The sequence below is a fragment of the Sprattus sprattus genome, assembly GCF_963457725.1.
Source record: "Sprattus sprattus genome assembly, chromosome: 3".
In the NCBI taxonomy this organism is placed as follows: Eukaryota; Metazoa; Chordata; class Actinopteri; order Clupeiformes; family Clupeidae; genus Sprattus; species Sprattus sprattus.
In genome coordinates this window covers 38,985,508-39,009,121 of record NC_137922.1, presented here as the reverse complement: position 1 = coordinate 39,009,121, position 23,614 = coordinate 38,985,508, and the positions used below count along the sequence as shown (strand labels likewise).

The 23,614-nt window shown below is 43.4% G+C and overlaps 2 protein-coding genes across 2 annotated transcripts; one reads left to right on the top strand and one right to left on the bottom strand.

The window, feature by feature from the left end:
- Nucleotides 1-533: 533 nt before the first annotated feature.
- On the top strand, nt 534-14,807 carry polr3e (polymerase (RNA) III (DNA directed) polypeptide E). The gene is made up of 21 exons (XM_080836021.1): nt 534-659; nt 1,665-1,752; nt 1,957-2,007; nt 2,109-2,186; nt 2,298-2,413; nt 2,611-2,693; nt 2,963-3,070; nt 3,471-3,520; nt 3,780-3,899; nt 4,772-4,857; nt 5,084-5,128; nt 5,372-5,463; nt 6,047-6,167; nt 6,594-6,675; nt 6,782-6,841; nt 7,180-7,337; nt 7,431-7,492; nt 8,014-8,498; nt 11,965-12,042; nt 12,445-12,570; nt 12,777-14,807. Exons 2-21 carry the CDS (start codon nt 1,714-1,716, stop codon nt 12,831-12,833), a joined length of 2,097 nt encoding a protein of 698 aa, XP_080692147.1. The 5' UTR covers nt 534-659; nt 1,665-1,713; the 3' UTR covers nt 12,834-14,807.
- Nucleotides 14,808-16,664: 1,857 nt separating this feature from the next.
- On the bottom strand, nt 16,665-22,651 carry LOC308362569 (cerebellar degeneration-related protein 2-like; the record flags this gene model as incomplete). Its single annotated transcript, XM_080835289.1, has 5 exons — nt 16,665-17,574; nt 19,041-19,193; nt 19,622-19,770; nt 21,361-21,473; nt 22,570-22,651. 5 exons carry the CDS (start codon nt 22,649-22,651, stop codon nt 16,665-16,667), a joined length of 1,407 nt encoding a protein of 468 aa, XP_080691415.1.
- Between the last annotated feature and the right edge of the window lie 963 nt (nt 22,652-23,614).

The following is a 23,614-nucleotide window of genomic DNA, read 5'->3' as shown; positions in this document are numbered from 1 at the left end:
TTGGCTGGCATTTTTGATAAATAATCAATGAATGGGGGCCTCTTAAGCACCTTATGTCTGATTGAGATGTTGTTTTTATTAAGAGCAGTGTACAGTATTCTTTTACACTGACACAATGATTGTATTTCAATGACAATAACAATGAAATTAGATTATTCGTATGGTTATATGTTTAGTCTGGGTTATTATTTTACTACCAATATCTGTTTACATGAAGTCTGTTTTTAGCCTGCCAGAGTTATATGTGTCATGTTGCATGTTGTCACATCATTAATCAGATGATCCGTTTTTTAAGTAGACTGGATTCCATACCTGTCTTGAATACAACGCCTGTGCTGCTGGGTGGCAAGACAGGATTCAGGACCAGTCATGCACAAGAACTTTGACAAACATCGATTTTGTACATAGCACCACAGCTCTTTGGCGCCTCCCTGAGTTTAAAAGTAGTGTGTATTTTAGCACGGGATTATGGGAAAGGTAAAACAGCAGCTCCTCCCCACGTGTCTGTGCAGTAACATTACTGGTATCAGCATCATGGCAGCATTAGACCCAGATTTCACACATTGACATATTCAGCACAGACAGGCTTGTGCTTTGCTGAAGCGGTCAAAACACGTAGAGTAGAGGACTCTGAGGAGATCTTGATCTCTGTGTTACAGGTGAGACTGGATTAATTGCCTGTGTAAATGTAGGTACCACAGTTAACCAGGCCTTGGAAAAATACTTATTTGGCAGCTAGCAAGCTAACTAGCTAACTTATCGTTTTAAAAGTTATCCACTGTTAGGTGACTTTCTGGAAGAATGTCCATAACCGTCATGCGTTAACGGATGGCTATAGGTTGTTGGATCAGTTAGACGGCAGAGGTTAGTTAAAGTAAACATGACGTTACCTGTACAGATGCATGGAATTTTCAACCAACTCTACTAACATTAGCTTGTTAGACAGTCATCTTGCAAGTAAAACCAGCTGCTATGCTGCTGAAATCAACTAATTTTAGTTTTTTATATCTCACCAGCATATTCAAATAGTGTTACGGCGTCAACGAAACAAGCAATATAATATTGTCAGAATGTACGAATAACATATAGTCTGAAATGACACGTTCTTACATCATTTCACTGAAGATCAATTACTAATGCTAACGCTGGTTGACTAGCGTATGTTAGCAATAGGCAGCTAGCTCAGCATTTGAAACCACATATTTAGCCTTACAGTCTGCTCTTAATGATGATCGTACTTTTTTTTAGTAAACTTTCTGTGTAAACATACCATCCTTTTAGTCACGAAAGTATAACAATTTAACCGATGTTTCCAACAGCTGAGGACTTAACGTTATAGCAGACAGCACTCACACGTATTGCTCTTTAGCTAATGCGTTTGCTGGTTGAACTTGATATTTTGTACGTTAAAAGAGCAAACCTTGTGAGCTAGTCCGACTATAGTCTTCTTCCATGTGTTCATAATGAAAGGTCCGACTTTTCAAAGGATTTGGATGTGTCAGCTTTGTTGATGCTAAACGATAGACTGCTGTCGCAAGTCATTTTAAACAGAAAATCGGGCTCTACTCGCATTACACCGTGAAGATGAGGCCAGCGTTGTGCTTGTGTATGTTTCATTCAGTATCCATCACAAAGTGAGTGCCACGGTATTTCGTGAATCCTAGGTTTGGACTTCAGAGCTCTGTTGCAGAGGTTCCTCCCTGTCCTCTCATCATGGCCAGCGGGGATGACGATGACCCCATCATACAAGAGGTATGCGGATTTTGCCGTTAAGGTTTCCTCCTAACTTTACAACAGAATAGATAAACACTATCTATCAGTACAACTCAGCAACTATTCAGAATGTTTGTTCTCAGTATGAGCTGTTGGGGTTAAGTGTGTCTTGGTGTATCATAAACATTTAAATCAGGTCAAATTATCTTTTTGTTTGTTTGACTGTTTGTTTTTGTGCTCTAGTTTGACGTCTACTTGGCCAAAAGTCTTTCGGAGAAGCTGTATCTGTTTCAGGTAAACACTGGGCGCGTCGTCGATGCCCCTTGTCAATTGGACCTTGGATTGGATTTAATGTTGAGCTTGTGCATATGACTTTTTTTTTTCATTTCTTTTAGTATCCTGTGCGCCCCTCAACTATGACGTATGATGATGCACATCATTTATCTGCCAAAATTAAGCCTAAGCAACAGAAGGTGAGGTGACAATCAAAAGCTGTCATGCGTAGTAATGCTAATGCTTTCAGCTGCATATCATATGGCAACCCATTTAGGCACAGTAGTGACTTCTTGCATTTCTGTGCACAGGTTGAGCTTGAGGTGGCCATGGACACTATGGGCTCAAACTACTGCCGCAGTAAAGGGGAACAGATTGCTCTCAATGTTGATGGCACTTCTTGTGAAGAGTCTAACCTGTATTCTGTGTGAGTGAGATGGATGTTACCATAGGTGCTTTGAAGTGCTGCTGCTATCAGGACCAATGATGTTTCGATGCTTTGTTATCACTTTACAGCATTGATACATCATTGGTCTATGCTTTTCAAACAAAATCATCAGCTGTTAATTTGTTTTTATTTAGTATTGTCCAAAAGTGACATGCAATTTCTTTCTTTTCGAATAGAAAAATGATGGACAAACAAACCTTACAATCTATTCAGGCAACCACTGACACTTCTCGCTATGCAGCTGCCATTTTTCGCAAAGGTAAGTTTATGTTGTCATACTGAATTCAAGGGGATTGTCTGCATTTTTTTTGCAATGGGCTTTTAGTTAACCTCTTGCAGTGTGTTGTCCTGACCAGAAGTTCCACAAAATTATGAGAATTTAACATCATTCAGTTTCTATGCCATCATGTGTTAAGACAGTGGCCACTTATTTGCCACTTGCTTAGTGTGGTGTTGTCTGCCAAACAAACATGCTTAAGCAGTAAGGCAACCACACCCTGACAACCTGCCTTTGTTGACTGCTACCAGGTGAGTTCCACCTCACACCACTACAGGGGATCCTACAAATGAGGCCCAGCTTCTCCTACCTGGACAAAGCAGACACAAAACATCGCGAGAGGGAGGCGGAGAAAGAAGGTAGGACGGAACACTTGGTTAGCTTGGTTGATTCATTATACTCAGGGGTGTGCTGGATTTGGGATTTGAGTTTGTATGCATAGGCAGTACCAGGGTTGTTATAAAAAACTAAGACGAAGACATTTTCATAAGCTGAAATGAAGTTATTTGCCCAAAAGAGACTAATAATGCCTTTAGTGTGTATTAGAGGTGCAGTCTAATTCTGCTAATTGCTCCATAGGGCTCCATAGAGTTTTTGCAGTAAAAAAATACTGGTGTTCGTACACAGTCCGGGCTTTGTAAATAGGAAACAGTGAGAACTTGTTGGACTCGAAGTAATACCAAGAGCTAACTGTATGTCCTTTAAAATGTTTTAAATGTGTGTTGATGTGTGGACTCGTTTGTTGCTGTTTCAATGTAGCTGGTGACTCCTCTCAGGATGAGGCTGAGGAAGATACCAAACAGATCACTGTAAGTTTTTCACACTCACACTCACACTCACACTCACACTCACACTCACACTCACACTCACACTCACACTCACACTCTCACACACACACACACACTCACTCACACACACTCAAACACAAACATTAACACACTCTACAAGACATCAGGCCATCATAATCGTACAATCTCAAATATTTACACTTCTCAGACTATCTTTTTTTTGTCATGTGTGTAAAGTGGTCATACAGAGATTTAGCTGTGACTGTACTGTCCCCTGCAGGTGAGGTTTTCCCGGCCGGAGTCTGAGCAGGCTCGCCAGCGTCGTGTCCAGTCCTACGACTTCCTGCAGAAGAAGTGCGCAGAGGAGCCCTGGGTGCATCTCCACTACCATGGTGTAAAGGTACATTTCCTAGAGTATTAGATTTTTCTTGCCAGTTCTTACTGCAGATAGATTGAAGACGTTAGACCCCAAATCGTTCTCTGGGCATGGTTGTTTGGTGTTCTCAACTGATTGATGTTGAGCTATCAACAGAGCTCTTAATGGTGTAGGAGATGTTTGTCTAATGAGTTTCACATTGATTATTTGCACAAAACTGGTTTGTTACAGTGAAGTGTTTTGCAGAAGGTGATTGTACTATTGATTTTGATGATCTAATCTGTACTAAAAAGATAATTCCATCAGTAAAGATGTGACCACATTTACTGACTTGGTTTGAGATTTCATACATAGTGGTCTGAACCAAGGTTGTTTTTTTAGTTATACATTTGATACAGTTGGTTTTGGTTTCACATTGAAATTTTGCAGCGTACTTAAGAACTTTGCATAACATGCCTACTTCTTGTCATGACCTACGCAGGCTGCATATCCCTATACTTGACCTTAATTGGTTTGTAGACGGGTGTGCGTCTGACTACACCACCCTAATGGGTGAGCTTGTTGGGCGAGAGCCCAGAATGTGAATCCAGGTCATCATAAAAAGGAAACCAACCATGGTTCAGGTCCACCTCATTTGGTCGACCGTGGTTTAAGGCATTTTTCAAACCTGCTATTTTTGGTTCGGACCGAACAGAAAAAACCCAAAGGTCCGGACAAAACAAAGTAGATGCAAAGGCACCCTTACATTTTCTAGAGGTCATTGAAAACCATACACATTTGTCCCACTATTTCACGCACATACAGTCTCTATTCTCAGAGCAGAATACAGCAGCTCCGAATTTGAGTGTTTGTTTGTAGTATAAGAGATCTGTACTACCATTACCCCTGTTGTGTAGGATGGACGTTCTGAGCATGAGCGGCAGTACCTGTTCTGCCAGTCCATGGGTGCTACAGAGAGCACTGAGCTGGTGAAGACACCAAGGTGAGCACAGTTAGGGGACTGATTGCCCACAAGTATTTATAAGCAGGTTAGGCCAGCCATGTTGAGTTGAACCGAAGGGCATTCATATAGGTATATATTTCAGTACTATTTATGTAGCCTATATAGGTACATTATTTAACACATTCACTGCAGCATGAATTATTTTGTAAGTGATTTAAGCAGTCGTCTTGGTTGTTTTTAAAATGCTTTTCTCTTTACTCTGCAGTGAGTACTTGGCCATGCTTATGCCTCCAGTAGCAGAGGAGAAGATGTGAGTATGAGTCTCAACCTTCTCTTTGTCCTTCGTATTTGGTCCCATTTTAACATGAGTGCAAACAACCTCATTCACTTCTATTTGGAACATAATTGTAATGACACTGCACAGACCAAAGCGTCAATTGTTGTGCCTGTTAGTGCTCAGGCAGATTGTGCGCCGCTAAGGAGCCTGGGTAAATACAAGTCAGACTACTGTGCAAGTCACATGACCCCTCCTGTCTGTGTTGTGATGTTCCAGTGTGAAACCCACTGGCCCGAGCAACGTGCTCTCGATGGCTCAGCTGCGTACCCTGCCCCTCGGTGACCAGGTCAAGACCCTCATGAAGAACGGTGAACAAGTCACTTTGCCCTCAGAAACACAACAATTTAGTGTTATTTATGTCTTACTGCAGCAATGGTATAAAGGAATAGCCTGTTTGCCAGCTGTAATTGCATATCAGAATGTTAGTTTCTGATCTACTTTTTACGTTGAGAGGTTTCTCCATCACAGCTTTTGAAGTGAAAGTGAAATTTGATCAGGTATTTGGCAAGGGGGACGGAGCATTAGATGATATGATATGTTTGTGTTATGAGGAACTGCTATGACATCTAGCTGAAATAATCATTTTGATTCTGCCAATCATGAATTATTACTACTGGGAACCACTTACTTTGGTTAGGAATAGTACATAAGATATATCTAACAATGCACTGTTAATCGGTGTTGAGCCCAATACTTCATATATACAATTATCCTCACTTGTCCTGTTTGTTTCGTATGGAAAGTGTCTTTAAGGCTAATAGTTTTGTTTTAAAGGCTCAAAACACAACTTCACCCACTTATCCCCCTGATTCTAAATGCTGAGAAAGATCGACTCGCAACACATTTCTCTTCATTTGTGTGTTTTCTTTCTTCTTTCTCCTGTCGCTACAGTGAAGGTGATGCCTTTTGCCAACCTAATGGGCCTTCTAGCTACAGGCACAGACTCCACGTCAGTACTGCGCTGCATCCAGCAGGTGGCGATGCTCGTACAGGGAAACTGGGTTGTCAAGAGGTGAGCTCCAATCTCTTTCAGTGCTATCTGTTTCAGTTACTTGTACTCTTCCTTTGCAAAGACTATGCATATTTTCAACACTTTTCAACATAAAGTAAATAGATATAACTGATGACCAAATTTCCTATAGAATCTTGTCATTATCATCGTACACATTATCAAAGGGATCAGTGAATCGGATAATACTAAATGACCATGAATCTGTGAGCATGTGTAGATTATTGGAAGGCTGTAACACTTAGTCAATATTGTGTGAAAGACTCTTTAAACCACTGTATTGATAGAGTGCTGATAGAGTGCTGATTAGGCCAGAGCTGATGTTGCTATACTCCTTTCTGCACAGCAATGTGCTCTATCCAAAGACCACTGTATTAATAGAGAGCTTATTAGGCCAGAGCTAATGATGCTTTACTCCTTCCTGCACAGTGATGTGCTCTACCCAAAGACCAACTGCAGCCCCCACAGTGGCGTGCCTGCTGAGGTGCTCTGCAGGGGCAGAGACTTTGTGGTGAGTCCTTGTCTCATGATGCGAGTGATGAACAGTTTGGTTTTCTCACAGCCCTGTTGGAACATGCTTCTCATCTGTGCCCCTGGCGCTTGTCCTCTTCTTTTAGATGTGGCGGTTTACTCAGGAGCGCTCAGTGATGAGGAAGGAGGTGGCTGCCGTCATAAAGGTACTGATGAACGCACAACTTTTTCTCATAACTTCACCCTGAAACAGCTCCTTATTTCACAGTGCTCTCCGTAGTTGCGGCAGCACAGCACAGTACAGCGATAACTATGATTATGTATGCATTTCAGATACAACATGCAATAATTCATTCATTGTGCTAATGTTGCTTGATGAAGAAATAATGATGTTTAGCCTAATTGTTTGTGAACTCATGAGCACAACAACAGTATGGGCCAGTTGATCTCCCCAGCCTAGACCCTACAGTGTTACTGTACATGTGCTAACAGTACATGGAAGGGCTATTTTTGTTTATCAAATGAAATGCTACCCCCTGCCTAGTTACCCCCAGAGGACGTGAAGGACTTCCTAGAGCAGATGGCGGTCCCCAGGATCAACCGTGGCTGGGAGTTCTTGTTGCCCAGCGACCACGACTTCATTAAGAAGCACCCAGACGTGGCACAGAGGCAGAACATGTTGTGGCTGGGCATCCAGGCTAAGTGAGACCAGTAGACACAGAGACAATAGACCCCTACATAACCATTATCCACTCTAGCTAAGTGAGGGCACTGAACTTCTTGTGTTTCCCACAGGCTAGAGAAGGTGTTCAATTTCTCCAAGGAGGACTTTGCACCAAATAAAGATTCTCAACCAGGTCTGTGGTCAGCCCACTCCAGTGGTCCATGTTAGGGCATGTTGTTTTCTACCTGTGTCGCCATTCCCTTGCTTATCATGATCAGTCTGCCGTAGATAGAAGCCTTTGGAGGTGGAGAAGAGAGGCCATTTTGATGGTGATGTAATTATCAGTGCTGCACTTTAGCCCTGCTGGTTGTACAGAATACGGCTGGACTTTAGACAAATTACTGAGGTCATCAAGACGGTGTCAATGTCACAATAGAGTAGCCTTGAGTACATTTGAATGAATAATTAGCATATATATTTGATGGAGGTTTCATTACACATTGTCAGTGTGGTAATGAGCAATATTGAGGCATTTTCTCATTAATTTATGAATCTCAAGTGGTAGAAACCTGCCTCAAGAATGTTAAAACAAACCCAGCCTTCATTCAGGAGCTGACTTGATCAAGGTAGACACACTGCAAAGAAATTATTTGTGTATGAAATCATTAGTCATGGAATGCTCCTAATCCTTGTGGTTCGGCTGGCCTTTTTCAGAACCAGTTCATGTGACTGGTGAGCAGCGTGTGAAGTCCGCACGGGAGAGTGCCCGTGACAACCACGCCACGCTGCAGAGGGACATGGACGCCCGCCGCAAAGGCTCTGCCCCCGGTGGCAATGCCAGTGCCTCCACCTCCTCGCCATCCGTCCGTGTCAAGCAGGAGCCCCTCAGCGACTCCGAGGAGCCCATGGACACCTCCGACACTCAGACCTCCGCCGCCTCCATCCCCAACGGCTCCCTGAACGGTTACCCAGGCTCCCCCGACCCCCAGAACGGCCACTCGCCGCCCGGGCCGGAGCTGCAAGACTTTGTGCGCTCCACCTTCCGCCGGCACTTCGTGCTGACGCTCAGTGAAGTCAAGCGCCTCTTCAACCTGCACCTGGCCAGCCTGCCTCCGGGCCAATGCCCGTTCGGCCCGGTCTCGGACCACGCGCTGCAGGACGCCATCCTGCTAAACCAGTGCAAACAGATCCTGGTGCCTGTGAGTACATGCCACTGCTGCTGGGGGGGGGAAGAAGAGTGCTATAGGCACTTCAGGCTTCCACATGGTTTTATTGGTGTATGTAATGACTTCATGTCCGAGTAAAAACAGAACAGTGTTTTCTGCTGGTCTGATACATGCAGGTCATATTCCAAGAGAGGAAAAGAAAATGGAAAAGCTTAGAATCCAAAGTATAGCATGAGTTCCTAGAGGCTTCACTGATTAAAGATATTGTGGAGAGCAGTGCTGTTCATTTCCTCAGATATATAAGCTAACTCGTGTAGCCTCAAGCTGACTCAAAGAAACTGATGTAGGCCCAATCTCAATTCTTCCCCTTGCCCCTTATCTTCCCCCTTACCCTTGAAGTTGCGCGTTCATGTGAGAGCTAGTGGTGTCTCAATACCCAATTTGATCAAGATTAAGGGATAAGATTGAGGGCTACATGGCCCTTAGATTTAAGATGATCTGAGACCTTACTTGCTCCTCCAAGGGCTATCCCAGAGCACACAGCGAAACCAGCTCGGGAATTTTCAAAAAAACATGGCTGCTTGAAGCGAGGAATATTTTACATGAATAAAGCTATCTACACAACTTTTTATAAGTTTATAATGACTCGGTTTGATCTGAAATGTGCTACACGAACGATGCAGAGTATTGTAGGTCTTAACTGAAGCTTTTAAACAGTAGTTTTAGGTTACAGCTAGCACGTATGCCACCACTCCATTGCATTATATGGTAGCTTGCTAGGACTAGCCTGACTCCATGCATGTGTACAGATAACTTTATTATCCACGAATTACGTTTGATATCTGTGAATGACAGCACTTGCAAGTGCTAGGGTTAAGACAAAGACAAAGACAAAGAAAAAGGGGCAAGGGGAAGAATCGAGATTCGGCCCAACTGTCCTCTAGATTCTCAACTAGATGTTTGTTTGAAGCTTAACCATTCTCTTCATCCATTACTAGAACTGACAACCTGTGTTGGGAGAGCCCTGGGAATAAAAGGAGACAAATGTGATTTGAAACAAACTTGGGAAGAGCGGTAGTACCAGACAAAGTCAGAGCTATTATTTTGTTATTGCAAATACCCCAGACCTGGGGCCTGTTGAAAACTTTCAATCAAAGCCGTTTTCTCAAAGGCTTTTGAGGACTGGAGACCGCAGTACTGGGCCCAGTTTGGGGATTTTATGGAGGGGATTAATTATAATGGCATTTCAGGTTCTGAATCTTATGTGCCAAATAGTTTGGCAGGTTTATGGCGCTACTATTGACTGCGAGGAAAGAGCCCATATTCACAGGTCGCACCCATCCTGCATGCAGAACATTTTCATTTTAAGGGTCTACAGCAGAATTTCACACTGGAGTTGTCATAAGTCTTCTGAGTGTATTTCATGTAACAAATGGTGTGGGAGTAAATCCCTGACAATAAAGATCTCCAGACCAGTGCAAAGTGCAAGGTTCCCTGTCCAGCTGGAGGTCATATTTCACTGCTATCAGGAGAGATTAATTAATGGCATCATCCAATCTGAGAACCATATACCCAGTTGACTTGAGAAATATTAGACCTCTCTACTGTTCATCGGAGCCTGCCATGACTTGAGCCGCAAGCAGAGACAGGCCCGGATGCTAAAGCACTGTCCTCTGTGTGCATCTGCCACAGGCACATTACTGTGTCAATTCGGCTGCCGAGGTGTGCGCTCTGAGCTTAGACTTCATACTTGCTGGTTTCCACATAGTGGAAGTTCCATTTACCATATCAATTACCACAACTATCCCAATGTTATTATCGGTGAGTCTTTACATTGTATTTTACTTTATCCAAGCCCCAGGTAGAATGTCATTTTAAGAGGCTGACATTGTTTGAATTCCCATCCCATCAGTCTAATACGATGCAGGAAATGCCACCGGAGAAAGACCTTTGTCTGTACTACAAGCAGTCTCCTCGTATGTGGTCCCTCTCTCTCCTCTTCACATGTGCACAGACATGGCTGAGGGTTACATGACAGAAAGCCGTTAGATCTTCCTCCCTCCATTATGTGAGGAGTGGTGGGTGTGTGTTCGTCATGATCTGTTTAGTCGGTGACCGTTTTTTCCCTCAAAGTCCTCAGTTCTTCTCGGTTACATCTCACGTGTTCAGGTGAGCCGTTGACCGTTGTACGTGGAAGGCCCCGCCTCCTCTTGTATATTTGAATTCCAGCATTCTCTGCCCGGGCATCATATTTCAGGGTTTGGACTCCTGCTGGGGGCCTGTTGTTCATTGTGTCAGGAAAGAAGCTTCTGGAAAGGGCATTCTACTATGAAGGAAATCGGTTTCACTAAGAATGCTGCCGTGCAACTTGTGTGTCCATCTCCTCAACTGCGAGCCAGGCAGACACTCCTTGACAGAAGGAGAGGCCCGATGGGCCTTAATCCAGTTTTGTTTTGGTGTAAGACCTGGGTTAATCCTGCTTTGTGCATGAACTAGTGGGGGGTGTGGTGAGACGGCTAGGAAGCCCAGGCTTATATAATTGCTATTAATGGTAGAGCAGCGACAAAGCGCATTAGCTCGTAAGGAGAGCAGCCTGCAGCCTCTAGCAGAGGAGGGAGTTGTTTATGAGGGAGCGCTGATTGTTAGTTTCACACCTCAGTTATTTGGATGGTTGAACTCTCTTACTCCAGGGATAGAAGCTATAATTAGCTCTACAAGGTTGTCGTTGTGGAACAGATTTTCCTTGAAATTGAATTGTGCAGTTCCTGTTGTGGTTTATCTGAGAGTATCGGTGTGAGGTTTTTGTGTCCTTTAGATGACACAATGGCTGTCAGTATATGGAACAAACCTAATTGAGGTGTTCTGTAGAACATTCTGTCCAGGCCAAGACCAGCTATGCTCCCTGTCCAGATGGCCATCCTGGCTGTAATAGAACTCTGGCTCCAAAACACTACAGTGGTTGTAGTGTTCTATTACAGTGTCCATCTTGAGGCAACAGAAGTTTGTATTGTTCATTTAAAACATTCGAAACCAATCAAATGCCTTGAAAAGGTGGAGCTCTTTATACAGGTGCAAATTCAAAAAGAAAACAGAGATGGTGATTGGTGAATTTAATCCCTCTGGGCGGGTTTTAGGAAGAAAGCCAGCGCTGTTGGCGATGTCACCCACCACTCAACAACGCATTCTAAACAAGTTGTGTCAAGTCTCAATCACATCTGACTTTGTGGGAACACGCAAATATGTCAGGAGATATATCACCCACGTTACTCTTCTATCCTCTTGTCTGTTTTTCAACACAGTTTTCTTGTGGATGTTTTTATGAAAGGGTAATGAATTACTCAATATTCGTTCCTCTGTGTAATCTTATATTAAACTCCTCTTTGTAAAGTATGCAACTCTGTGTGGTTCTGACCGTGGTTCCACAGATCATGTTATGGGCAGTGTGTGGTGTGTGTATGTGGTTGATTTTTTTTCTTTCTGTCTTTGTTTCCTCCTGCAGTTCCCCCCTCAGATCAGAGCTGCCGCAGACGAGCAGAAGGTCTTTGCCCTGTGGGAGTCCGGAGAAACTTTTGACAGGGTAAAGCCTGCGCAGACCAATTAAAACCCACCCCACCCTTACTCAGGACATTTACTTCAGAGTTCACTACCATAATGCATTTGTGTTATTAGCGCTCTTTGTCAGCACAGTGTAGAATCAAGGCTTGAGGACATGGTATTGATCAAATCTTAAAACAAAATGGTGCTTCATATCTAAAAGCGCTCCATGTCCGAATAGGCCTTCATGACTTGATGCCTTGTGCCTCAAAAAGTAATTCATTGGGGTATTGCTTCAAGGCAGTGTTAGAGACTGCCTTCTTCCATAAGTCATAATAGTAAAGGTGATAAAGAGGGATTTTGTCAAGTTGTTCTTAGAGGATCCTACCTATCTAAATAATAGTGTCTGTTTTTTGAAGATTTATGTTTTTTTTTTCTCCTTCAGTACCGGCAGATCCTCTTTGAACTATTTAAGAAGAACTACCGGGTCCGGAGAACTCTGGTGCATAGTCGTCTCACTCAGGAACTGGGCGACAACGTCACCAAAGCTGATGTGGACCGGCTGCTCAAGGTGACCCTCCAGAATGTACACAGCCAAGCATGAGAGAGATTAGAGAACGGCTGGCATATTTCCCTCCCACTTAAATTCACTGAATGCCTAGATGCCCAATGTAGTGTGCATTTGAAAACATGTTCGAACTGCTTTCACGTTTATTTTTTTGAATGGTTTTGCTCTGTTGTAAACTGTTCTTCACTGCACTGTTCTTTTATATGCAGGACTGCTGCGCCACCCAGGGAGGCATGTGGTATCTAAAGGGAACCATGCAGTCGTGACGATGGGGGGTGGAGCCCCGACGGGCTCTGTCAATCAACACCCCCTTCTGCAGAGCCTGGTGAGAGAAGCCTCTGCCTGGGGGAGGCGAAGCAGATTGTGTGTGTGAACCAATCACTGACCTCCTGCCGTCTCTGGACAAGCCTGTGATTGGGTGATTGAAGAGGTCCATCGTTTTTGCTCCTGGAGATGTGCTTTTGTTAATGCAGACGAACACGTAGCCAGGTTCAGACATAAAAAAATTGCTGTGAGTCTGAGCTAAACCCCAAACACCTCGCTTAATTCACTTCAATTAAAAGGGCTGGAGCATTGGAGCCAAGCAAGTACATGAAGGGAATGAACTGGTGTCAGACATGCAGTTGGTTTGAATGATACTGTATAGTTATTTTTTTTCCCTTTAAATTAAATATAGAATAGTGTTAAAATAATGAAAGGCAAATACAGTTCAAGGTTAAATCAGATTTGTGGCCTTTTGCAGGTGGATAAAAAAAAGTGACTTCACAATTCCTGTTTCCGTTTGTACAGGCCTTAAGTAGGAACTATGTTCTTGGTATGTGTTTTTTTTTTTTTTATTACTATTATACATTTTTTGTTTTGTCCCTTGGTTTGTTTTATCGATGGATTGCAGTTGAATTGTGCAAGGGTTTAAGGAGCTGGTTACTTGACAGTTGTTTTCAGTGTGTTACACTTTCCATGATGCATATGCAAAAAAAAAAAAAGAAAGAATTTACCTTACTACTCCGAGTGAAAAAGGCACGGAAGAACTGGCTGAAATTTGTCCATGCTTTTGAACTAATAATAATAATAATGATAATAAAAAAAATCGTAAAACAAAAGCTGTGAGAATTGAAGGCACTTCATGGAAACTGGAATTAATAATCTGGTTCCAAGCACATATCTCAGACCAATGTTTACGCAGACCACTAGAAAATTGTCAAACCAAAGTCCCTCGTACAAGGATGGAGGCTGCTAAAGACCGTGGACTTGGGCGAAACGGTTAGGGTCTCCAGCTTTTACTCCGTAGGTTTTAGGGGGATTCCTAAATCCCTGATCCTACTAATCAGGAATCACAAAAAAGAGGATTGTAGTGATTGTGCCATTATTGAATGTCATTGGGGGAGGGTGTCCACTCGAGAAGATTCGAAACAAGAAACTTGATAAAGATTCCGTCTTCGTTGAAATCGTCAGCAGATCGTTTGTTTGGAATCGTTTGTTTTCTGAATAGGACCTAGATTCTTGTGGCGGTAGGCTTTTAGATGCTGCTCCACTAGAGCCCAGTTGCTTTATAAACTGGTTATGGCAGTCAGTGCCCTAGATTTGATCCTCTTTCTTCAGCTTAAGGGAGTTATTTAAGAGCAGTCTGCTCTTCTCCCTGCCAACAGAAACAAACCTTTTGTCGTTTCTCCTGTCGCTAGTGGCCAGGAAAGTGCCATAACCGTACCTCAGGTCTTCAGTGAGACGTTTCCATGACCGATGACTGACCTTAACCTTCTTTCATGGTCTGTGCCACATCATTTTTCCTTTCTTACTTGGCCTGTAGGGTAGCGTGTTTTTATTTATTTCAGTGTCATGTTTAAGCAATTCAAATGACTGGAGTTATTAAGGGAAGTGTTTGGCTGAGTGACTTTTTGAATTTTCAAGCTGCTCTTCAGTTGAACCGTGAGGTGTTGAAAACGTCGGCTTTGCCTCAAGTCCTCAGTCAAGAGAAAGTGCCTCCTTTGTATTCAGGAGAAATATCATCCTCATCAAACCAGTTGATCATGTTATCAGAATGAGGAGAACACCTCCCAACACACACACTCACCGATATCTTGTTCGCAGTGGGAAGGGCCGAAAATGTAGGCACCAAAGATCGATGTAGACATTTTTAAATCATTCCACAACACAACACCTTTCTCTTCAGGATGGGACGATCATTTACCTTTCCCTCACATTACTTCTGAGAAAATGTGTGAAAGACTTCATCCTTAGAGATGATGGTCTTTTACACATCATTTGTCACCTGGCTCAATAAACACTGTACAAAACTAAAATGTATGGTTTCATGTGGTTCTGTGGAATGGGTAGCATGCTTAATTTATTTTAGCTTTAAGACGAGGCAATTATACTTTGTCTGTAAAGAGATAGAAATTAACTAGGCTTACTGACAGTCACACATAATGTGGTGCGTTAAAAGTGTATTAGCTGTTTATCATTGGCCACAAAATGTACAACCAGGACCTAGCGTATTCATTAATATCACAACCTCTTGTATTTGAACAAGGGGAAACCTATTTGCACACTGGAAGGACTTCAGAGAGAAGAGGAGCCTTCAGACAATGAATTATGCAAACTAGCCAACTAACGCACCCCAACAAACCCTGTGCCTCACGCTTGCTTTGGTCTCCTCTGCCACCTCCATTGGGTCTTTGTGAAGCGGCCAGTGCACACACTGACTGGGAAAAAGACTGCCAAGCTGTGGACCAGTTCTTTATTTTCGATGCAGAGCTGACCTTGTAACTTCTGATTGGCGTCAAGGTAGTGCTTAAAGGTCGGCTTTTCAACTGCTGTTTTTTTTTTTTTTTTATCTCCAAGGAGTTCAAAAGGTTGTGTCATGTATGGCTATGTGAAGTCTGTGCAAGAAAAACAAACCCCAATTCCAGTGAAACAAGTTTTCTTTTTTTATATTATACAACTGACACATTCAGACAGACAATAGCGTGTCATACAATATCATCCTGTGAACAGTTCCCTATTTTAAGTCATATAAACAGCTGTGCATTAAGCATTATAATTAGACATACATTCACAATTTTTGAAGGAGCATCTGAAGGACAAGGGAACATTTATACACGCAAACTCATACAAACAAAAACCCTGTAATCTTTAAGTGCATTGAAAACCAGTGTAATGCTACATCATTTTAACAAGCAGTAGAATTGACATAAATGTTGACAAACTCATGGAATATGACATAAATAACCTACACATCTCCTGAATGTGTCAAGATCCAGTTCTACAACGGATTTGATGGCTATGGCAATATTTTTCATCTCCGTGCTTCGGAAGTCCACTGCAATGTTAGAACAAGGGTGTGTTTGCCACCATAAACTAGACTTTAATCAGGCTCACCTGATATCCGATCCAGCATACTTTGATTATAACTTGCTGAGATCTGATCCAGCATACTTTCATTATAACTTGCTGACATCTGATCTAGCGTACTTTGATAAGAACTTGCTGAGCACCAAAACATTAATATTATAGTGACCGCTAACAAGCGTCTCAGATCCTTAAAGCCAAACATTAGGGGGGAAAAAACAATCCCATTACCAAACCGGAAGCTACCCCTCGGTGCTGTACAGACTCAAAAACTTTGATTGCAGTTAAATATGAAACATTGCTTACTAAGCCAATCCATTCACATGTTTTAACACGGAGTCCATGAACAAGCCGTTCATCGCCAGAAGGCATCCACAACAGCGAAGAGTCAAATTCAATTAAACATGCTAGCTTGTACATGGCTCAATGGATCCAAGACCTCCTATTCTACTGAGCTCTAACTAGCCCTAAAAAGTGCAATTCTACAAAGGGAGCATAGCTGAGGTTGGTATGTTTGTTTGTTTCAAACACTTTGGAGAAGGCAGGATAACTGAGTTGTGGTCTATAAATAGGCACTGGTGTTAAAAGTGCAGAAGAGGATTTTTCAAGATAATTTTTTTTTTATTGGCTGGTTCAGAAAATGAAACGAGCTCCCACCATATCTGAACAACTCAATTGCCTCAGGACTTCAGCCAAGCCCTCAGTCTGATAAGACACAGTAAATGTTCTTCACTGGCTGCTTAGCACCTGCCTCACTCGACATGGCCAGCATTGGCTCTGTTCTCCAGTACGTCTGCCTTGGACTTCTGGATGCACATAAAGATCTCGTGGAAGAGCGCCTTGTACTCGGGGAGCTGTGCATCCTCCTCGACCCCCACTGCGACAGAGTGGGTACTGAGCACAGCAGAGGCCTCGATGGTGGTGGTTGTTGTTGTTTTTGTTGTTGTGGCGCTGGAGGAAGCATTGGTGCCGGTTGGTGTCTGTACAGCCTTGTTGCTATGCGGATGCGGCCCCCCCTCGCACCTCCTGAGCAGGGCGTCGTACTTGATCTGCAGGGCGCTGTACTGGGCGTCCACCTCATTGAGCAGGGAGATGCCCCGCTGCTTCACCACCTCCGACCGGCCCAGGCAGGCTCGCTCATGCCTGTAGCAGCCACCGCCACCACTCTCCACTTCTAACTCTCTGACACCCTCATCCTCCACGTCCTCGTCACAGTCCCCCTCCTCCAACACCCTCAGCTGCTTCTCGCTACTGCATCGCTTCAGCCTGTTCTGGATGCCCAGCAGGCACCCCTCGCCCCTCTCCCTCAGGGGCCCGGGCAAAAGGAAGAGGGTGTCGGGCAGGAGCCGCCCAGCGGCGCCGTTGCGGGCCCCGTCGCTGCGCCACAGCTCCCGCAGCTCAGTCGCCTCAGCCTCGGCCTCTGCCAGCCGCGCCCGGCAGCCCTCCAGCAGAGACAAGCGCAGCTCCAGCTCACTGCACTCCTGCGCCATGGCGTCCGCATCCCGCTCGGCCCCCTCGCGCCGCGAACGCTCTGCCGACAGCTGGGCCTGCAGCGCCTGCATCGAGTTCACCAACGTCTCGTACTCTTCCTCTTGCTCTGGGTCGTCTTCAGCCCTGCAGCAGACATCATCGTCGTCGTCAGAGGCACTGTGGGAATACTGCCTGTAAACAGAGGACCAGATAATGTTTAAAAGTTTATCTTTATAAATCAGGTTTATTGTCCATCATCAAGTACATTTCAAAGTGAATATCATGTTGATGTAGGCTTCAATTTGAACATGCTCTTGAGTGTCATCAGTGTTCATGTGACCTCTATAATTGTAACGTTTTATAGAAAAACACCCTTGAGGCATCACAGCCACCAATGTAGTCTGATGCAGACATATTTACAAAAAATTGAAAAAAATAGAGACAAAACAGGATGTGCCTAGATCACAGTGAACCTCAAGCTGTCAAGTCAAATCATATGGTATGATCTATATAATAGAATATTCTTAACCAGACTTAGTCTTGCAAGCTTGTCCACTATGTCTCAAAAATACATATATTTAGGACCTTGTGGACTTTTAAAATTTGTAAATTCACTGCAGAAATAGTGACTCACTGTCATGCTCTGAAAATACAATTACTGCCGTCTTGAAATTGTTCCCCTTGAGAGATATGCGAAAAATCTGAATTGAATTAAATTTCCCCACCGACTCAAACACTGGCTTTTTAGGACCTATGAGCACACCCGAGCATGTGAGCAGGAGACAGAATGACCGACAGACTGGCCAATGGAGTGTGTAACTGGAATGTCATTTCGTTGCGCTTTCCATATCTGGATATCATCAACATGGACATGAAGAATGTTTGTTATGTGGTGCAACATTCTTAATGCCAGCCTTCAGTCCACAGAAACAGAGGGTGTCTGTCAACCAAGCTAACACATCAAGGCAGGGCCAATGGTCTAGCAAGTCAGTCCAGCCAAGTCATCAATGATTGCTGCCGACCTGAATGCGGGCTCTGTTAATTCTGACTGAACTTAATTCTGAACTTCGCACGTCACCTCTCAACAAAGTTCACTTTCTCACAGGTAATCCATTTAACCTGATGACCGTTTATCTCCACAGATAGCTATCAGCCTCTCACTGTTTTGACTCGTCCACAGCCTTTCTTTTTGTGGTTTATTCAAGTATACAGTGTGGTTTGCCTCACTTCAATTGTTTAAAAGGCCAGTTAACATTTCCATTGGTCTGAAAGAGTTGAACCAATTTGACTCTGAGGCCAGAGCTATTTTAAACACCTTCACTGACCATTGCTGAATTTAGCATATAGGATTAAAGAGGAGGCTAGTCCCCATGGATATCCAATCAAGCAGGCAAATGATGAGAAGCTGCTTGGACATAAACACCATAACATGGGATGGGAACAAGGTAGGCTGGGTGTGTTTATGTCTGACTTGCTCTGCCGTCTTTTCGAACAGAACACTTACACCAGACAATAACAGCAAACAGGAAAGAGTCATCCTGATCCAAGTCATCACAATTTTCAAATGTTCTATTAGTTAAAACAAAACAACGTAAAGGTGTTTAAATGCAAATGTGTTTGAAACGCAAAGATAATTTTTTTTTTAGCTTTGCACTTACCAGGAACCTCCACGCTCTTTCCCTGAGCCCAGGCTCCTGGAACTGGACCGGCGCTGCAGTTCGCTCATCTCTGCGGTGGATGCACTTAGGTCCACCACCTGCCTCTGGAGGTCGTCCACCTGTTTCTGCAGCCCCTCGATGGTATCTGTGAGTCTGGAGAGAGGAAAGAAGGCCACGGACTCATTAGTATTGCCATGTTTTCCCCACTGTCCACTGCCAATAGGGCCGGGAGAAAGCAACAGATATCTGGGGTAATAAAATGTACTTTCACATTCCACACGACTCTCTCACATTCTCACATATCACAAATGGATAATGTGCAGGTGAACCCATTGGCATGCCCTTTTGACACATGCATTTGCATGTTTGGGGTCACACTGAAACTGAAGTTAAATGAGACAATATGCAACAATTATCCAGTCTATATGCCAACTCTGTCGTTGGTATTTGCATGCCTTTTCAGCAGTTAAATTGCTAGTTTTCAACCAAAACCCCTTTGTGCTCCTTTTAGTTTGAACAAAATGAGCCTCTGAAATCTGCCAGGTGTTCCTGACGCTCTTCTTTAATCTGGTCTGTCTCACCCTTGGCTCTTGTGCTGGGCCGCTCGGTTGTCCATCACCAGCCTGTGGTTGCTCTGCTCCAGGTCTCGCGCCATGTTGTCCAGCTGTTCATACACCTTGGCATGCTGATCATTCACAGACCGCAGGAGGTCCACCTGCTTGGAGAGGTACTAGAGAACAGAAGGAGAGGAAAAAGAAGGAATAAAAAAAAAGAGAAAACGTGAGACTATGCATGACTGGAACGTTGCATACAATTCATTTACTTGTTCTCTCACTACAATTAAGTTTAACTCAGTCTTTGGCTTTTTGGTACGGTTTCTCAGTGTCCTGCACTTGGCTAACCCCAGAGGGGAGCAGTCAATAATTGATCACATCATATTAATATCCTGATATCATGTAAAACAGAGTAATTGCATTGTCTAAGGTAATGTGACAAGACAGCTGATGACTAATGAGAAAATGAATAAAACGTGCAGGAAACTGGTCTAACAGCCATGTTGCCACGACCAACCATAAACTAGTGCTGCGTCAACCTGACAGTTTCCACTCTTGTTTGCCCACTGTGGAATGTGGAACTTCATCAATACAGACTCAAAGGTCAAGTCATTCTCATTAGTGCGGTGTACACCTGAGGGTGCTAGGAGAAAGCAGCTTGTCGTTAAACAAACTTTCCCCCCCTTTTTTTTTTTTTACTGCAAAGTAATTAACACAGATCGTTCTGTACACTCTTGAAAGCCTGAGTCTGCTCATCAGCGGACCCTCCCTATCAATCAAAGAACGATGGATAGATAAGAGTTATAAAGATAACCAACCTCTGCTCAAAATATTATGGTCTGTTTCAGCATGTCAAATGTGGACTGCCAAGGAATAGTCCTTTTTATAGGAGTGAAAGCTTTACATTTGCAGATAGCTCAATTGTTTTGCTTTGGATAGCCATCAAACAAACACACATCAAGCAAACTATATTCAGCACAAATTAAGTGGGACTATTTTCAGCTGATGGCCTTCTAAGCTTGCTAGGGATTCTCTTTCAATTCATATTTGTGTGCTCCAACGAATGCTTTAAGAGAAACAATATTATTTCCTCATACTTGTGACTTGAAAGTATTTTATAGGAGACTTACACCAGAACTTCATATCAAATACAAACAACAAAGTAAAAGACATTTGGACAATGCTTCTTTCAGTGAATGCTCCAAACACTCCAGTTTGAACTTTCAGTGCTATGCCTTGCATCCAAGCCCCAAACCCGCCTTAAATTGAACAGGGAGGAAGTTAGAGACTATCTGTCAGCAGCAGCAGGTTTTAATGTCTGTACTTCTTTCAGCAATAAAATATGGCGAGAGAGATGAGCGGTCGGTCACTTTGGTTTAGAGGACATTCCCCAATGGATTTCCCTTTCATTTGACCTTATTAAGGATATTAAGTCCACATCTCCCATTCAAATGAGCATCCTTGACTGTGTAAGACTGTTTGAGGTAGCGTTGTGGTGCCTCTGAAATACACACAGGCCTAATATGATAGAAATACAACAAAATGAGATTAACTTTGAGTCACATTGCTTTGACTAATATTGGATTAGAACAGCCTAGCCGGCATACAGTTTTCATAGTACACAGTTTCAAATCTTAGAAGGGTATTTGGTTTGTCTAATAAAAAGTTGTCATTTTTTTCTCTCTTTCTTTAAAAATGAAAATAAAAATTGAATTGAATGTGCCAGTGGCACTTTGGTGACCAAACATGACAAACTTTTTTTTCACCTCTATCTCTTGCAGCTGCTCCTGGTTGTTGGTATACATCTGCTGAAGGCCCTCCTCCAGCTCCCGATTACGATCCAGGAGGGTCTTGCCCAACTCAGCCGCCAAATGAAGATCTATGCCAAACACAAAGGCCAAATGAGAAACATTTGCAGTCAATGATTTCTCAATCTATACACTTCAAGTTCCCTTTTAGCTTAGTCTTAACCGAACACGTCTTGCAAGCTAGTCCCAGATGTCTCAAAAATACATATATTGATCTTTGTGGACTTTCACTATTTCTAAATACACCTGTGTTGAAATATAGAGGCCTACGGTCATGTTCTGAAAATACAATAACTGCCATCTTGAAAATGTTCCACTTGAGAGGGACAGAGAAATCTGAATTGAATTAAATTCCCCCACCGACTCAAACACTCGTTTTTTGAGGACCTATGAGCACACCAGAGCATGTGAGCAGGAGAGAGAATGACCGACAGACCAGCCCATGGAGTGTGTAACCGGAATGTCATCTCGTTGTGCTTTCCATATCTGGGCATCCTCAACATCGACATGAAGAATTTTTTGTTATGTGGTGCAACATTGTGTCTTAATGCCAGCCTTCAGTCCACAGAAACAGGGTGTCTGTCAGCCAACATCCAGTAAACGAACATAAGGCTTTCAGAATCGATTTTTTTTTGTTGTCTTTCATCTTGAATCTGCCATTGTCCACCTGCTAAGTCAACTTCTACCAACATGGATGACAGCTCTCTAGAAGCTCTAATGGCTATGTTGTGAAACTGTCGCAGGATGGAGAAATATTCTTTCGTTGGTTGGAGTGTTTTAAACGGTTGCTTTTGAAACAGATCTTACGCATGCATCTCAGAGGTTAAGCTCAGGTCGTTCCTGTTTGTTTCAGCAAGATCAGTAGCATCACAAAATCTAAAGGGACAACTGGCAAAAATCCCTATCCGCTATCAGCTTTAGTTCTAACGAGGCGCCACTATATGAGCTACAATGCATCAGTCATTTCAGTAATTGATTAAAATTGAAACTGTTACACGTCCCAAGTTTTTTTTTTTTTTCAAAATTGGCAGTGCGTTCCCGCAAACCTTTGTCAAGCGCGGCGAACGTACGTTGCTGACTGGCACAAGACTACAGATTCGTAACACTATACCCCAACGGCTGCTAGCGTGCCGGGTTTACCCAGGTATTAATCAGTCAACCATTTACCATGCTCGAGATCTGTGTGGTCGAACCAAGGTTCCTCTTCTTTAATTTCGAATTCCTCCTCAACAATCATGTCTGTCAGCATCTTCTTCCACAGAAAAGGTTTGTTCCTTAACTCTGTGTTCCTGCACCTGTCCCCAAAAGCACCATGCCCATTTACTATGGTTCGTCTTTACAGGTTATCCGTGTGCGTTGTATCCTCAGGCGCGTTTCAAAAGCCGGTTTCCGTTCTGTGTCTCGAAGAGCATGCTGTCTTGCTGTGCTTCGCTGTGGTGCATGACTACAGACAGAGCAACCTCACTGTACCCTCCCCTCAGCAACGTCCTTAGATACGAGCTATAACGTGGCAGGCTCTTCGTACCTTTGATAATGTGACGTCAGGTGGAAGGATGTGTGCTGTGCTAGTGCCTTAAAGCCTAGAAGAGATGGTGACCTGGCGCTCTCTGTCTGTAGCCTTTAACCTATCTAATAGGTTAATTAGGTTAACATGTCAGTGTACAGCGAGAAAGTTTAGGCTACCTCAACTAGGTGGGGAGAAGATAAAATATTGGTACGTAAAAGCCATACCCTAAATACAGCATAGACCTGTCCAAGTTAATTTGTAAAATTCAGTTAGGCTCATTATTAGTGGTTAACCCAATTAATTGTAAGACTCACAGCCCTTCATATGCTAGCATTGGCGCTCCCTGCTGGAAAAGTACAGACCTGCAATTGAAAGACAGATAGACAGACGTACTGACAGAGTAGCCTACTGATTCCCAAAGACAAAGAGAAATGTCAGTGTGGTTGCACACTCATACACACACACACACACACACACACACACACACACACACACACACACACACACACACACACACACACACACACACACACACACACACACACACAGTTGTATAACTGGAGGAGTGACTGATATATTTGCTGGTTACAAGTCTAGTTGCTTTTGAATACTATTGCCAGTTGCTGGAGGCTATATGCTGAGAAGAGCTGTTTATGCTGGGAAATTGCAAGCCAGTTTAAGCAGTGCAAAATACACACTGGTCTG

Coding starts and splice junctions, on each gene's coding strand:
- polr3e (XM_080836021.1), top strand. CDS start 1,714: ATGGCCAGCGGGGATGACGATGACCCCATCATACAAGAG. Junction 4,858..5,083: donor GAGCTGGTGAAGACACCAAG/GTGAGCACAGTT, acceptor TTTACTCTGCAG/TGAGTACTTGGCCATGCTTA. Junction 5,464..6,046: donor CAAGACCCTCATGAAGAACG/GTGAACAAGTCA, acceptor CTGTCGCTACAG/TGAAGGTGATGCCTTTTGCC.